A 16,055-nucleotide genomic window follows, 5' to 3' on the forward strand; every position below is an offset into this window, starting at 1 on the left:
TTAAGGAAAATGACTTCCTTTCAAAAATTAAGGAAAACATTTTCCAAAGCTCTCCTCCAATTTTAAATTACATTTTTTTTTGGAAAAACTTCAACTTTTTAAAAAATAAAAATATTTTCAATTTCATAAATTATTTTTTACTCTAGTAAAAATAAAAGATGTTCCTCAAAAATGTTTTTTATTTATAAATCAAACACTAAAAATCATTTCCGAAAAATATTTTCTACTCACCAACCAAACATGAGAAAATAAGTCCAAAATCTACTTGTTTTGCAGGAAAACATTTTCTAGGAAAACATTTTCCATGAAAAACATTTTCCTTCGTACCAAACACACCCTTTATGTTTGATATCAAATAAGATATGCACTTTGATTACGCGCAAAGCACATACATTCGAGACTAGTTCTTCAAATAAGTGTGAGCTAAGATTTATGAATAGTTTCAAAAATCTCAACAAAAATTGTACTCGTATTTTAAAAATTTAGAAAATTTTAAAATAATTAAATACGTTTCATTGTATATTTATTCTCTACCCGATAAATATTAATATAGGCTAGAAAGTTTTTTAAAATTTTGATTTTAGACTACCTCTTCCATGCTTGAGTTTGAAAACTTGAAATGAACACGCATACTATTATTAACTATTTCGTAGTCCAATATAAATATTTACGTGATAAATAAATAAAAAGAAACAGCGAGAATGGGCCAGATATTTGTTAGGGCGCAGACAGAGAAGTTTAAGATGTGCCGTTTTACAGCGAACCAATATAGAAGCCTAATGTTAGTGGTACAAGTATAACTAGAGATAGAGCCTCTTCTCGAAAGCTCTCTTTTTCTTCTCTTTCGGAGCCTCATCTTCCCAACCAGACTTCCTCCATCAATCCTTTCAACCACCACACAACTACCGCCGCCTTTGCCGTTGCCGTTGCCGTAGCGGCGCGTAAACATCGCAAAATTCCGGCCAATCTCAGTGACAGGTCTGCTACAGACTTCAGTCTTTTTATAGGTTATTAAACTATATCTGTGTTCGGTAAACATGTAAATTGAGCAAACATATTTCTGGTCTACCTGTATTGACTAATTTTTTTTTTAATATGGGCGACAATTTCTATTTCTGTTATACTATGTTTTGCTCTAAAAACCTGAGCATTTTCATATTTGCTTGATAGAGATTATGCGTCTAATTTTGTGTTTTTTCATTTGATTATGTGTTAATATGAGTTCTCTAGGGTTTTCGTGTTTCTTGTTAATAATTACCTCAATGTGTAAAGTGGAAGCTTGTATTGAGCTTTTTGAATCTTTTATCTCCGAACCACTGGGAACTATAAATGACATCTAATTTCGATCTTACCACAAATATCATCTAATTTTATCTTACCACAAATAACCAGGTGTTGGTGCAGAGTAATGTTTATTTTTGATGTGGTGAGGGTTGTACTTCTCCATAGAAGGCTTAATTGATTATTACTCCACCTATAAGGAATAATGAAACAGTGCAAGATTGGGTGTCGAAGTTTCTTTGTATGTAGCGGAAGATTCTTTATTACTTTCAATTATTGTAAATTATGGTGGATCTTTTCCTTTTGTTCATCTTCTCTGGATAAGCAGAAAGACGTTTTTAAAATCTGTCCTTTGCCTTCTGAATGTAGTCCTTTTTATTCTACAACTACCTCCCACGGAGTGTTTTAAGTGGAAATAATTCAACTTCCAATGTGTTCCTCAATTAATGTGATGCTTTTTGTACTTGCAGTATATTAGATGGCAATCATACCTTGTGGAAGCACATGGGTCGCCCGGTGGGGTGTTCAGCCTCAGTCTGTGCCAAAATTTCCTGTTACAAATAAATTATCAGCATCTCCATTTTGGTGAGTCATGCTGGGGCATTTCTGAACATGAATCACTATTTGTTGTATAAGAAATATGATTTCTTTGGATCTGGAAATGTTTCTGTATTACCTGTGACAACTGATTTTAGGCCAACTATTTTATATGGTATGTTTGAGTTGAAATCAACACAAATTATTAAGTATTATATTTACGTGGTACTCCCTCCGTCCCTTGTGGACCATTTCCTTTTCGATCAGTCCCAAAAAGAATGTCACATTTCCTTATATGTAAGTATTTAAAGGTGCAATTCATCTTTTACCCTTGTTGGTCCCACTTAATTTTAAATAGTACTCTAATACATTTACGAGGAGAGAGAAAAGTGAGTCTGCTTTGGAAGGACAATTTGGTAAACAATTCAAAGCCATTTATTTCTTAAACTCTGTGCCGGGTCAAATGGTGCCACATAAAATGGGACGGAGGGAGTAATTAAAAAGGAACACCGAGAATGGGCCAGATATCTATTAGGGAGCGGGCGCAGAAGTTTAAGATGTGCTGTTTTACAGCAAACCAATATAGAAGGCACCCCAAACCCTTTTGCCGAATATGTTCTTTTCATTTCAAATTCTCGTATGTTGTGAAACCATTCTTGTGGACCGACTTTCTATTTAGTATGCTTGGATAACCTCACAGTCTCATGTCTAATGTATTATCTTGGATTTAAACTCTATATATTTTTAAGTCATTTATGCGAACTTCGCTTGCGAAAAGTTTAACGTAATTGGTGATACAATTTAATTAGGCGAGGGAGATTTTTTCGGCCCTCTTCTGAATAAGGATGTCTAACATCTTGAACTGGTACATGTTTTAGTTATGACTCAGAATTTTATGTATGCTGTAGATTTAAACCTACAGCACTACGTGACAGTTACAAGAGTAATTTCTTGCATTAACCATTTAGTTTTGACCTTGATAGAAAACTGTCCTACAGTTCAACTTTAAGAAGCCAGAACAAATGATTGTGCCATTAATGTTTACTCTTTCGGAGATTAGCAGTTTCCATTGACAAATGTAGTATCCATATATGGAATTAGACTTCCAAGTTCCACCTATAACTTTTGGATACTTCTGGAGTTCTAGTGTAGTGGTGATTATGTAGTGAACAAAGGTTGGGGTTCCATGATGCGTCTCAGTAAAAGTTGATGCAACAGTGTCATATGAGGTCTGTATGAAGGATGAAAGTTACATATTGTTCTGAATGGTATAAGGTGAAAGATACACATAGACTTTGAAGAGTTTCTGATTTTTTCTGAAAAAGAATCTATAGATATACGTAAGTGTAACTTGACGGTCTTACGTCATACCCATAAATCATGTCTGTTTGTTAACCACAACACAGTCATAATCCCCCCTACTATCTAATGAAAGACAAACGAGACGTTGATCCAGTCCAGCCCCATGGCTAGTCCACAAAGAAATGATGCAACTGGAGAAGGGTAGAGGGATGAATCCATTATTAACTGAGGTTCAAACTTTGCACCAGCTAACTCGGGGTTTGCTCGGATATCTAAAAGAATAGTCAAACCATTTACATCTAAGAAGTATATGATATTGGAATGGTTTCTGACCCAAGAGAAGATTGTCATATGTACCTGCTTAGCCAGCAGATGGCATCTGCCCACACTTATTGACCTTGTTATTGTCTATGCAGTTTCTCAAGCAAGATAAGGGCATTGGCATCCCCAAATTCAACCCTTTTTTGTCAAGAATCCCTGCAAGCACTTTTCAGTTCAGTATCAAACAAGAACCACTATCAACGAAGGGGGACCAGTATAGTTGTTAGAGCTGAAAAAGTAAGACGCTTTGCTGATATTGAGTTGCATTTATGTTTGTGTGTGAGTTTGTAAATATATAGCATAGTAAAGCTGGTTTAATGCTGGTACATCTTCACAGGATTATTATGATGTCCTAGGTGTATCTAGAAATGCTAGCAAATCAGAAATCAAAAGTTGTGAGTACATTCTTCGCTCTTTTCTTTTCTATTTTCTGCTTTCAAGTTTCCTCAATGAAGTTCATTCTAGCTTCTAGGTGGTTCTGTATAATGAACCTTTATGGCCAATCTCTTTATTTGTTAAGAGATAAGGTTCTGAATAGTGTATTGCTTTCTTCATTTGATGCTGATGGTGAATATTTCTTCAATTGTTTTTGTGCATTGATTTTGTTTTGGTAGTAGTGGTGAGAATCAGAATATCTGGTGTATAATGTGTAAATAAGAATTATCCTCCTTGTTGGAAAGTAGTTTTATCTTCTTTATATGCAATTTCAAACCTGGCCTCCTGAAATTTGGTCTCTCTAGAAACTTTTGAAGTTAGAGAATTTCAAATTTAGCATTGTCACCTAGTCATTTACATATTCTGTCTTCTAGAATTCGCCTAAATCATTTATGTCTTTGAATTTTGACTGTAAATTAGAACTACTGATAGATTGCTCAAGAATTCTGTAGTTGAAAAAGATACATTCATCATTGCATTCATGTTATTTTTCTGATCAACTGTTTTTTCTTGTTTAGCTTATCGAAAGCTTGCAAGGAGTTACCATCCAGATGTGAACAAGTGAGTATAGTCTCTGGAATTTTGAGATGTGATGCCTTTTACTATGATTTTCTTGTTGAAAGATGGTATAAAGTAGAATATATTGGATTTTCTCTAGCTTTATATTCACTTCTTTATTTTGTTGAAGAGCCGTGTTTACCTACTCAAGCTCAGAATGATTGAATCTTTTCACTGATTTTGCTCATAGTACCTGGAAATTTGAGATTAAGATGATTTCTACTATGGTCTTATTGTTGACCCTTCAGGGTGGTCCAGTGGTTTGGGCTTGGGACTTCCATGTTGGAGGTCACAAGTTCGAAACCCCTTGGTTTTGCTTCTGGGTCTAGCTATCGCACCGGGTATGCCTAGTGCGGGTCACCTCTCCTGTGTGGTTTGCGAGCTATTGCATAGGAGTGGGGTTTTTACCCCGTGCGCACCCAAAGGGTAGCGGCGGCTGCGGGTTTCCCTTGTCATCAAACGAACTATGGTCTAATTGTTGAAAGATGATATAGAGTAGCACATACTTGGCTTTTTCCCTAGCTTTAATTTTTTTTGTATCTTGTTGTACCTGCTCAAGAACATATGATTGACCTCTTAACGAACTTTGATTTTCCTTATTTTGTGCGGAGAATAATTGTAGAAACTAGAAAATGAAGGTTCAGACTTCAGGAATAGTTATGGCAGAAGATGAATGAAGAATTTTGGAGTGGATATGTGAAATTGTGAATTTACCATATAATAGCATATCTTGTCTTGATTTGTTAATCCAGGTTATATATAGATATTTTTTGAGTGTGTAAATATTTAAAATGCTGCAAGGAATTGCCATGGTATTTGTCTCATCTTTCATTGAATAACGGCATTATTTGAGGCCTTTCTGTTTATTTTTTTTTATATGTAAATATGTTTTATTAACATGCTTTTTTACCATAATCTATTGTGGCCTTTCTGTTTTATGTTTGAACTACATGGAAAATCAGCAGAACATATCCATATGATTCCATCCACAAATTATATGAGTTATTTCTTCTATTAGTAAAAAACAATGCGGAGGGGCTTAGATCAGTGAGTATTTGGTCACTGTAAATGACCCAAGAAATAAAAAAAACTTTTCCCAAGATAGAGCATAATACTAGAAAGGTCACACTAGCTGATGATAAGTAGTTTTCGTAGAAATAAGCATATCATGTTGGGGTATCTAGTAAGTGTTTATTAATTGGAACTTACAAGCTTTAGTTTCCTATTGACATATTTAAGTGCATTCATATGAAGGTGCACTGTCATTGTCGATCTATATTTTTTTTCTTTACAGAATGTAAGATCTTTATATGTGTGATCTTTATATGTGCATTCATTTTTCCATATTGTAGAGAACCTGGAGCTGAACAGAAATTTAAGGAGATCAGCAATGCGTATGAGGTATAGTTCTTCTTCTTGGTGCTCTTTGTTCCACTAGAAGGTAACCGACAATTGATGACCATAATGGAGAATATCTCAAGCACTTCTTATGACATTTAATGTTTTGCAATAGGTTTTATCTGATGATGAGAAACGTTCCATATATGATAAATATGGGGAGGCTGGTCTTAAAGGAGCTGGCGCGGGCATGGGGGTGAGAATTTCTTACTTTATAAGAAGATATAACAATAGTAGCAGATGGTCATCTTATCTAAATAATTTTTTCGACTTATTGTTCTTTATTCGTAGGATTTTAGCAACGCCTTTGATTTATTCGAGTCTTTGTTCGATGGCTTTGGTGGTATGGGTGGCATGGGTGGTATGGGAGGTAGAGGTTCTCGGAGCAGGGCCACAGAAGGTGAAGACCAGGGCTATAATCTGGTTTTGAATTTCAAAGAAGCTGTATTTGGGGTTGAGAAGGAGATTGAAATTAGCAGGCTTGAAACTTGTGGTACCTGTGATGGATCAGGTGCAAAACCTGGGACTAAACCGTCGACCTGTAATACTTGTGGTGGGCAAGGGCAGGTTGTGTCCTCAGCAAGGACCCCACTGGGTGTTTTCCAGCAGGTGACAACATGCTCTTCTTGTGGGGGGACTGGAGAGATTTCTACTCCTTGCGGCACCTGCAACGGTGATGGCCGAGTGAGGAAGTCAAAACGCATTAGCTTGAAAGTTCCACCTGGTGTAGATTCCGGTAGCCGTTTAAGGGTTCGTTCAGAAGGTAATGCAGGAAGGAGAGGTGGACCCCCCGGAGATCTTTTTGTCATGATTGAAGTCCTCCCGGATCCAGTATTAAAACGGGATGACACCAATATTCTCTACAATTGCAAAGTTTCTTACATTGATGCGATATTGGGTACCACTATGAAGGTTCCTACAGTAGATGGGATGGTTGATCTAAAGATTCCGGCAGGTACCCAGCCAGGGACAACATTGGTGATGGCCAAAAAAGGGGTGCCATTCCTGAGCAAACCAAACATGAGAGGGGATCAATTGGTGAGAGTGCAAGTTGAGATTCCAAAACGGTTGAGTAGTGAAGAAAGAAAGCTCATAGAAGAACTTGCCAATCTAAACAAGCCTAAAGCTGCTACCAACAGCAAGAGGTAGTTTGTAGCTGAAGCAACCAGGTTGTTTTATCTCTCTAATACTTCCAATGATCAATATTCTGGTATGCTCTACCTGCTGGCACACCGATATTAATTAATGTTGATTCCTCGAACTCTACATAGTATAGTCGTAGACATAGACAATTTTGAGGTTTGATTTTGTGTTATGTACTGTACCTACACACCAGTGAAATGCTGGAAAAGATCAAGAGGGCTGAGCTAAGATTGTTGATGTCTCTATATTTATCATTTTCTTGTCCATCAGAACTGATCTGAGCTTACTTGTAAGCTGTATTATTTAATAACCACTTCCATATTTTTAGTTTCGTGCTTTTTAGCAATCCCAGCTGAATTTAATTTCTGGTGATACTGGTTCTGTTTTGATTTTTTCGATAATCTTTAAGTAATACTAATTGAAAACATAAAGGAATGAACTCTTCCTGCCCTTTTCTTCATCTTGTTTATCTGAGAAGGACAAAACTAGTAACTTTTGTCCTCCCTGCCCAAAATGAAAGACCGGGAAGGAGAAGCTGTTGTGCGATCAGCTTAACTTTTACCTCACAAGCTAATTCGCGAGATGAAGATTAGTTAATTAACAAGGTGAAGAGTTGCAGATTGGCTGTAAGTCTACTATAGTCTCCTTATCCTCCCCGACGTGGTGAAGGCATTGCACTGTTTTTTCAGTAGTAACGGCTGCCACAATATACGACGGAGAATGCAAATACCAGCTAAGAATTGGATAGAAGTAACAATGATTTCAGATATCAACGTTATTTTAGCTGTGAGGAGAGACAAAAAGCATCTGTTGATTGATAGAGTAATCTGGTATGTGTATGTTGCTGATCAGGGGTGATAGGATATAAAAAAAAGTGTTTATGGGGTGAGAGAGGCTCGAACTCTCGACCTCAGGATTACTCAGAAGCTATGAGACCTACGCGCTAGCCAACTGCGCCACCACCCCTGTTATTCTTTATGAATAATTGTACTCTATTTATAAATTTTATGTGGAACAGTCTGGAGTTGTTAAAAGACAAAAATTTCTGCTCATGTGATAGCCCAGATCTTGAATAGATTCTCCAGAACATTTGTATTAGTAGAAAGAAAAAAAATATTTACCAGAACATTCATTATATTATATAATATAAGGGAAATTTACATAAATATACTACTAATAAAAAATATTTACCATTTATAGCAATAATTTTTTCTTTCATTTAATCACTTTTAAATTCATTTATAATACAAGTTTAATACATATTACAAAGAACAATTTATCATTTACATATAATACAAGTTTTAAAGATAGTTAATACATTTATCAAACATTTTAATACATTTATAATACAATAAGTCAAATTTTTACCAAATAAATATAATATATTTCAAAAAACAATTATAATTCATATAAATTGCATACATAAATCAATTTTAATACATATAGCAGATTTAATATAATATTGCTATAAATGATAATAAATAAAAAATATAGCTAAAATCTTTAATTATTTATGAAAATGTATCAATTTATGTAATTTTTCCTAAATATAATGTGTGGTGAAATCAGTGAGAGAGAATATTTGTTGTTGTTAACGTTCATTACAAAAAAATAAATTGATTCTCTTACGTCTGCTTTTGTCTATTCTATGGGTGTCTTTCACTTGTGAGTTGTGACAACTCACGTCTCTTGGTACGCCCATAAATTGTTTAACAGGAAAATATTTTTATTAGAAAATTATTTTTTTTGACGTTTTGTTATCGAAAGATGGAAATATTCTCCTTCAAAACCAGGAAAATTAAAAATAATTATTATCCAACAATTATTCTCGTCTAGTTTTATACTATAGCTAACAATTTAACATTATTATTGATCTGTACTACTCAAAAATCACAGTTCAACAGTGCCAATTGTTAATATAATAATTGATCTTAATATATTGTATTTTTTTCAAAAAAATGTATTCACTCACCATTCAAATTTCAAACACAAGTCATCTACATTGGTATGGTGGAGTGTATTAATAAAGATAATGCTTGCATTAATTTTGTGTATCAGTAGTATCTTGTTTGATACATTTTTTTATGTCATATATAACTAATGCAAACGCAAACATTAGTTATACACTGTATTAGTAATGCAAAAGATTTAATACCTTTATTAACATGGTTAAAGGTTCAATTAACCCTCAAAAGCACTTTTACATATTTTCCATCATGATTGTGGAAAATATTTTTGTAAATAAATTATTTTTATACAATATATACTTCTTTAATAAGTCAAATTAAACCGTGCATAAAAAATAATCAATATATATATAACTAACACAAACAATACTAATGCAACTGTACAAGCATTACTTATACACTCTATTTAAAATTATTTTTATATACTTTATCAAACGACGAAATAGGCTATCACAAATTTGTCTTTTAGAGTTATGTCACATTGAGTCTCAAACTAAATGCACGACGTATCATGTAAATTTGAGTTATGCGTAATAAAAAAATTCACTTTTCCATTACTATTTGACGTGAGATTCATCTAACATGTTACGTGCACCTCTATCTATATATATGACTAATTATTAGCCACAAACTCAAATATAGGAAACAAAGAAAAAAAATGGAGTGTCATGATGAAGGAAAAAAATCCCCAAAACCTCATGCTGTGTGCATACCATTTCCATCACAAGGCCACATAAATCCTATGCTAAAACTTTCCATTCTTCTTCACTCCAAAGGCTTTCACATAACATTTGTAAACTCTGAATATAATCACAAAAGATTACTCAAATCCAAAACCCCTTTTTTTGTTGATAATAATTTCCAAGATTTCATCTTTGAAACAATTCCAGATGGACTTCCTCTTATTGATGCTGATGTTACACAACATATTCCTTCTCTTTGTCTTTCCACAAAAGAAAATTGCTTAACACCATTTAGAGAGCTTTTAATCAAGATTAATAATAATAATTCATCTCCAGTTACTTGCATAATATTTGATGGAATTATGACATTTGCTTTGTTAGCTGCTCAAGAAATTGGTGTGCCAAGTGTTAGCTTTAGAACAACAAATGCTTGCAGTTTCATGTGCAACAAACATTTGCCTCTACTTATTGAGAAGAGAATTTTGCCTCTCAAAGGTCAGAATTTGTCCAAGTTGTAATATAATTAATAAATTAATTAATTTAATTTATTTTTCTATGCAGATGAAAGTGACATTACCAATGGTTATTTGGACACGGTTATAGATTTTATACCAAGTATGAAAAATCTTCGTCTTAGAGAATTTGCTAGCCAAATCAGAACCACAAATATAAATGACAAAATGTTGAATTTTGTTATGGGAGAAACTGAAAGAGCTTCAAAAGCATCAGCTATTATTTTTCACACTTTTGATTCACTTGAATTTGATGTGCTGAGTGATTTATCTTTAATTTGTCCTCCACTTTACACAATTGGACCTCTTCAATTACTCACTAATCAACTACAAGAAAAAACCCTAAAATTACTCAGAGCCAATTTATGGAAAGAAGATGAGGATTGTGTCAATTGGCTAAATTCTAAAGAGGAAAAATCAGTGGTTTATGTGAATTTTGGTAGCATAACAGTATTGACAAAAGAACAACTCGTGGAATTCGCATGGGGACTTGCTAGTAGTAAGAAGAATTTTTTCTGGGTAATTAGGTCTGATGCAGTTATTGGTGATGATTCTATAATTTTACCTAGTGAATTCGTCGAAGAAACGAAAGAAAGAGGGTTGATTTCAAGATGGTGTTGCCAAGAACAAGTTTTGCAACATTCATCAATTGGTGCGTTTTTGACTCATTGTGGATGGAATTCGATAATGGAGAGTATAGGAAGTGGCGTACCGATGATTTGTTGGCCATTTTTCGCTGATCAGCACATAAACTGCAGGTAATGCATGTATATCTTACATGTTTTTTTCATGGGCATTAATTACTATTTGCATAGGTGTATGCAGGATGGGGTCTAAGTGAATTGATGTTTTCCTCTGAAATCATATATATTAGTGTTATATTTTTTAAAAAAATATTTAAATATAGATGTGTGAACCTTCATTAAATGTATTAAATATGCAATGATGATTGGATGCACCTCTTTAAGTGAGTTTATAAATTTGAATCTTCTATTTATTTATTTTCTTTCTTAAATTAGATTAAACATCTCTAAGTGGTTACTAGTAGCAATTTATATAGCTTTAATCTTTCAAAATTTTCAACCAATTTTCTTAGCACTGTAAGTTTTTAGATAATTAAACCAAATGTGCATATTATAACTAGTAATACTGAATGATATAACATGCGATCAATGGGTTCAGTCGATCTCAACAGAAAATGTGGGGTGGATTCAAAATAAAAAATTTCTTGAACTTCATGTGCAGGTATGCATGTGATGAATGGGGTGTTGGTATGGAAATTGACAAGAATGTGAAGAGGGATGAAGTGGAAAAAACTATAAGGGAAATGATGGATGGAGATAAAGGTAAGGAAGTGAAGAAAAAGGCAAGTGAATGGAAAAAATTAGCAGAAGAAGCTACTGGAATTGAGGGTTCATCAAGCTTGAAGTTAGATAAATTAGTGAAAGATGTACTTTTATCCAATTATTCAGTGAATTAGTAGAATGATTATTAAAACAGAAATGAAAATGGTCAAAACTCATATTTTATGGGGTCCTATCACCCCCTAAATTTTATAAAACTGAAATAGTTACATTCTTGAAAAGCCACAATCACATCTATATTGATCTGTAAATTTCAAGTGTTCGACACATGAAAATTTAATTAATTTATTATTTTTTTCAAATTTCTTATGATTCCTTTCTCTTTTTTCTATACTCTTCCAATTTCTTCAAATCCTAAAGCAATTTCTTTCCTAATTCCTTCAAATTTCTAAAGTAACTTCACCATTACTTTAAACACCAAAGTCCGTCAAAATTGAATTATGAGAAACAAGAGAGATATGAGAGGAGGTGTGGGAGGGTTTTTGCCGGTGTTTTGAGTTTCGCCGGAGGCAGCAGTGGCGTCTCGTCGGAGGCAGTGACAATGGTGGCTGTAGACATTGAAATTTTGTAGAACTTTAAAAGATGCGTTCAATTCGAGTTGGGATTCTACAAATTGTGTTCAATTCACATTAGGATTCTTGGATACTACTCAACCCTATACCCTAGTTTATGCCTATATAAAGGGTACTAAATTCCCTTAAAAGGCATCTCGGAAATTCCATAAAGAGATCAAGATCTCAAATACTCCGCGAATTGATGGATTATTTATATAGAGAGGTCAAATCTAAATCATCCTAATTCGAGAAATACGCCACTAACGGCCCTCGAATCATGGATAAATCATCTAGGAGAGTAGAATCAAGGGATCAACAGAATTGTACCCGCTATCTTAATCAATAAAATTTATGTTTTTTCATATTTTATTTGTATGGTTTATCTATTTTCCATATGTTTAAAATTTGTTGCAAACAGTGGCGTTTCGCCGGAGGTAGCCACAATAGTGACGTTTCATCGGAGGAAGCAACAATGGTAGCTTTTCACTGGTAACAGTGGAGAGAAGAAAACTAAAAAAAGTGAGGGGAGCGAAATAGAGAGGAAGAACAAGTGCAAATTCTCTCCGAAAAAATGAAAAAGAAACTTATAATTGGTTGCTTGAGATTTGAGATTGATAATTAAAGGATCTATAAAATTAAAAAAAAATCTTATTTAAGAGTTCAATTGAGTTTGATGTAAATCTGAATTGAATTATTTTTTTTCAAATATGATCCAAATCCCATTTTTAGATGATATAAATAGATCTCATTTTACTTTTAATTGATTTGAATGGTTTATAAAAATTTCTTACATGAGATTTTCAAAGCTTGTGTGAAATCAACCCTGGGGAATCCGGTGAAGATGGTGATGGCAATGATGGTCTAGAGATGGTGAATGGCGGAGGAATTTGATCTTTATTGCTATGAAGAATAAGACAATAAATAAATAAAAAAACATATATTCTTAAAAATTGATATTAAAAATAAAGTTTTAATATTAAATTTTTGTGCTCACTCTCTCTCAAAGAGAGTGAGATACACTCATAGCTAAGCGTTCAGGGAGGTAATAATTTCAGTTTTATGAAATACAGGGGGGTGATGGAATCTATGTAAAGTATAAGTGTGTAGTTGAAAATCTGGCTATAGATTGGGAGGGCTTTTGACCATTTTCTATACTTTAAATAATCAAATAACTGTTAGATAATAAAAAGCAGTTTTTTTTTAAGATAAAAAATAAAAAATCAAACTTAAATAATTTTTAAATCAAAAATAAAAATTAAAACAAACCGAAACCTATATTAATTTTTAAACTTTTTAAAAATTATTTTTAGTTATTTTTAATTTTGTCAATTACTTTCAAATGCTAAAACCAGCATTAAATATGTGATGGAACATGACTTGTCAATTAAGAGAGCCAACTAGAAACTTCATTGGCCTCACCAATTCTCATTTAAATAGTTTGTCAGTGAAATAATTGGTGTAACTATAACATCACAATCGTATCAGACAGAGTCTCAACTTAATATGAATACTACCTGCTAAAAAAATATTTATATCTTTTCATTTCAATATTACTTGATTGATTTGTCTCAAAATAAAATTTATTTTTTCATATTGCTTGGAAATGAAAAATATTTATTATAGATTTATATACCATATTGGTACATGGAAGATATAACACTTAAACTTTACTTAACTCCAAGAGATAGCTCATGAAGAACGGATTGTCCGATTCCATATGAAGAGACTACTAATTCATTTCTCAATCAATATGAGATTTTTACCTATTCTAACACATTTTGCGTACACAAGAAGGCAAAACACTAACAATTATCATGCTAATAATGCACCTGTCCATTAATACATATACGGACTGTGACAGCGTTCATTATTTTGAATACAAATTACACTTGGACAATGATATATTTTATGAACTTGACCCGTTTGAATAAACCTAATAAGTTTGATCAAATCCGTTCATTTGTCACCTCAGAATTGGGAGCCAAAAGTACCTCACTTAACACATTGTTCAAGTTAATACAAGAAGAACCTCCTGGACTAGCAGCCTTCTCTGCTTCCACCTTCCAATTCATAGCTTTCAACTTCATCTTCTTTCCCTTTTCGCCATCCATTAATTCCCTCACAAGAATCTCAACTTCATTTCTCTTCAGATTATCTATCTCCATTCCCATCTCCCACTCAACACAACTGTACCTACAATTCGTCTGTTGCTCCGCGAAAAACGGCCAACAAAGCACTGGCACTCCTGCACAAACACTATCTAACGTCGAATTCCATCCACTATGAGTCAAAAACCCTCCAATTGCATCATGTTTCAACACTTTCTCTTGAGGACACCAATTGGCTATCATCCCTCTGTCTTTAATTTCACTTAAAAAGTCTTCTGGCAATTTTACAGAGTCCCCTGTAATTAAATCAGGCCTAATGATCCATAAAAATTGTTTCTTAGCATTAGCAAGTCCCCATGCCATTTCTATAAATTGATCAAAATTCATTACAGTTATACTTCCAAAATTCACATAAACAACTGAATTTGGTTCTTTTGTATCAAGCCATTCAATGCAACTCAAATCTTCTTTCCACAAATTTGAACCAATTGATTTGAGGTTTTCATCAATTGTGTTATTGAGCATGAGCTGTAAAGGACCAATTGTGTAAATATGAGGATGTATGGTGAAAAGGGCATTTAAGGCATTCTTCTCAAAAGCATCAAATGTGTTCAAGATTATAGCTGAGGCTTTAGAAATTCTTTCAGTTTCATTTATGAAGAAATTAAGCATAATATCATTAGGATCTGTTGTTCTAATGAAACTTGGAAAATCTCTTAACCTCATGTTTTTCAATATTCCAGGGACCCAATCTATCGTCTTTTCCAAGTATCCATTAGTAATGTCATTTTCATCTGCACAGTAAAAGAAAAACATGAGGTTGTATACAAATTAAATCATGAATTTTGTGTCAGGTTTTCCTATTTATTCTCTATTTATTCTCTGTAAAAAAAAATACTCTGATTTATTAATATAAATATACCTTACTGCCGTGGAACTTTATTCACGGGGTGTTATCACAAAATATTAGGTTTTCTCTTTCTCTCTCTAGATCTCTCGTCTCTTTCTCTTGAAAGTTCTTGTGTTCTTCATTCATCTAGTATGTGTGCGTGAATTCGAACCTAATATTTTGAACTCATAATTCGCTTGAAATACTCTCTTTTACATTTTATATGACACTTTTTGTATTTTTTATCTTTGATCGTAAATTTTTTATATATATTTTTAATATTTTGAAATATCAATTATTGTGATTTATAGTAATCGTTTATAAATATATAAATTTCATTTCAAAAAATTGAATATTCTATATCAAAATGATCGATCAAAGTTAAACTGTTTGACTCTCAAAAAACGAAAAGTATCACATAAAATGAGACAATGAAAATACCAAATATACCCGTAGATATAAGCATAATTGACCACTTGCCGGAAGCTTACGGTTTCAAAAAAATGATTTAAATTAGCTTTCGACCCCTCATGTCCCATCAAAAATATCATTTGGATTAAGTAGGATTTTCTTTGATATAGTGATTAGGAAAAAAAGAAGAAATAATTTAATTTTACTTTTCTTTGTCGTACAAGGATTCATTCATTATATTATTATATTATTCATGATGTTTTTAGGTTAATATTTTTTTCAGCTGGCGAACTTAAAAAAATTCAATGTATAAGAAGTAAGTAAATTTTTTAAAATCTTGTACTGATCATAAACTAAACATGTGCATATTGTATAAAAATATCATATAATTTTATAACATTAAATATGCTAGTAAAGAGTTTTTGATAAAGAAATAGATGAAAGAGACATTTTTAATAAAATATATATAAAAATAATATAAGATAAATAAATTGAAACAAAATACATGAGATAAATATAACTTAAGAGTTTATTTGATATTGTTGTGAGGAGCCCAACATTTAAGTAAAAAAATATTTTTAAGACTAAAATG

At 32.9% G+C, this 16,055-nt stretch overlaps 3 protein-coding genes and 1 non-coding gene across 4 annotated transcripts in view; 2 read left to right on the plus strand and 2 right to left on the minus strand.

The window, feature by feature from the left end:
- Positions 1-725: 725 nt before the first annotated feature.
- Positions 726-7,306, plus strand: LOC107006313 (chaperone protein dnaJ A7A, chloroplastic-like). Its single transcript, XM_015204898.2, has 8 exons — positions 726-978; positions 1,752-1,866; positions 3,537-3,678; positions 3,779-3,836; positions 4,395-4,437; positions 5,787-5,835; positions 5,948-6,028; positions 6,124-7,306. The coding sequence occupies exons 2-8, from the start codon at positions 1,760-1,762 to the stop codon at positions 6,979-6,981; spliced, it is 1,338 nt and encodes a 445-aa protein (XP_015060384.1). The 5' UTR covers positions 726-978; positions 1,752-1,759; the 3' UTR covers positions 6,982-7,306.
- Positions 7,307-7,856: 550 nt separating this feature from the next.
- On the minus strand, positions 7,857-7,941 carry TRNAM-CAU. The gene is given in 2 exon segments: positions 7,857-7,892; positions 7,904-7,941. It is a non-coding gene; the product is annotated as a tRNA-Met (tRNA).
- Positions 7,942-9,563: 1,622 nt separating this feature from the next.
- Positions 9,564-11,787, plus strand: LOC107007805 (7-deoxyloganetin glucosyltransferase-like). Its single transcript, XM_015206601.2, has 3 exons — positions 9,564-10,120; positions 10,187-10,895; positions 11,383-11,787. Exons 1-3 carry the CDS (start codon positions 9,601-9,603, stop codon positions 11,615-11,617), a joined length of 1,464 nt encoding a protein of 487 aa, XP_015062087.1. The 5' UTR covers positions 9,564-9,600; the 3' UTR covers positions 11,618-11,787.
- A 1,865-nt stretch (positions 11,788-13,652) lies between these two features.
- LOC107009657 (7-deoxyloganetin glucosyltransferase-like) overlaps positions 13,653-16,055 on the minus strand; it is a 4,504-nt gene continuing 2,101 nt past the window's right edge. Inside the window, exon 2 of the mRNA XM_015209030.2 lies at positions 13,653-14,957. Coding sequence (XP_015064516.1) covers positions 14,002-14,957 — 956 coding nt within the window. The 3' untranslated portion in view covers positions 13,653-14,001. The remainder of the gene's footprint in view (positions 14,958-16,055) is intronic.

This window comes from Solanum pennellii, chromosome 1, assembly GCF_001406875.1.
Source record: "Solanum pennellii chromosome 1, SPENNV200".
NCBI lineage: Eukaryota > Viridiplantae > Streptophyta > Magnoliopsida > Solanales > Solanaceae > Solanum > Solanum pennellii.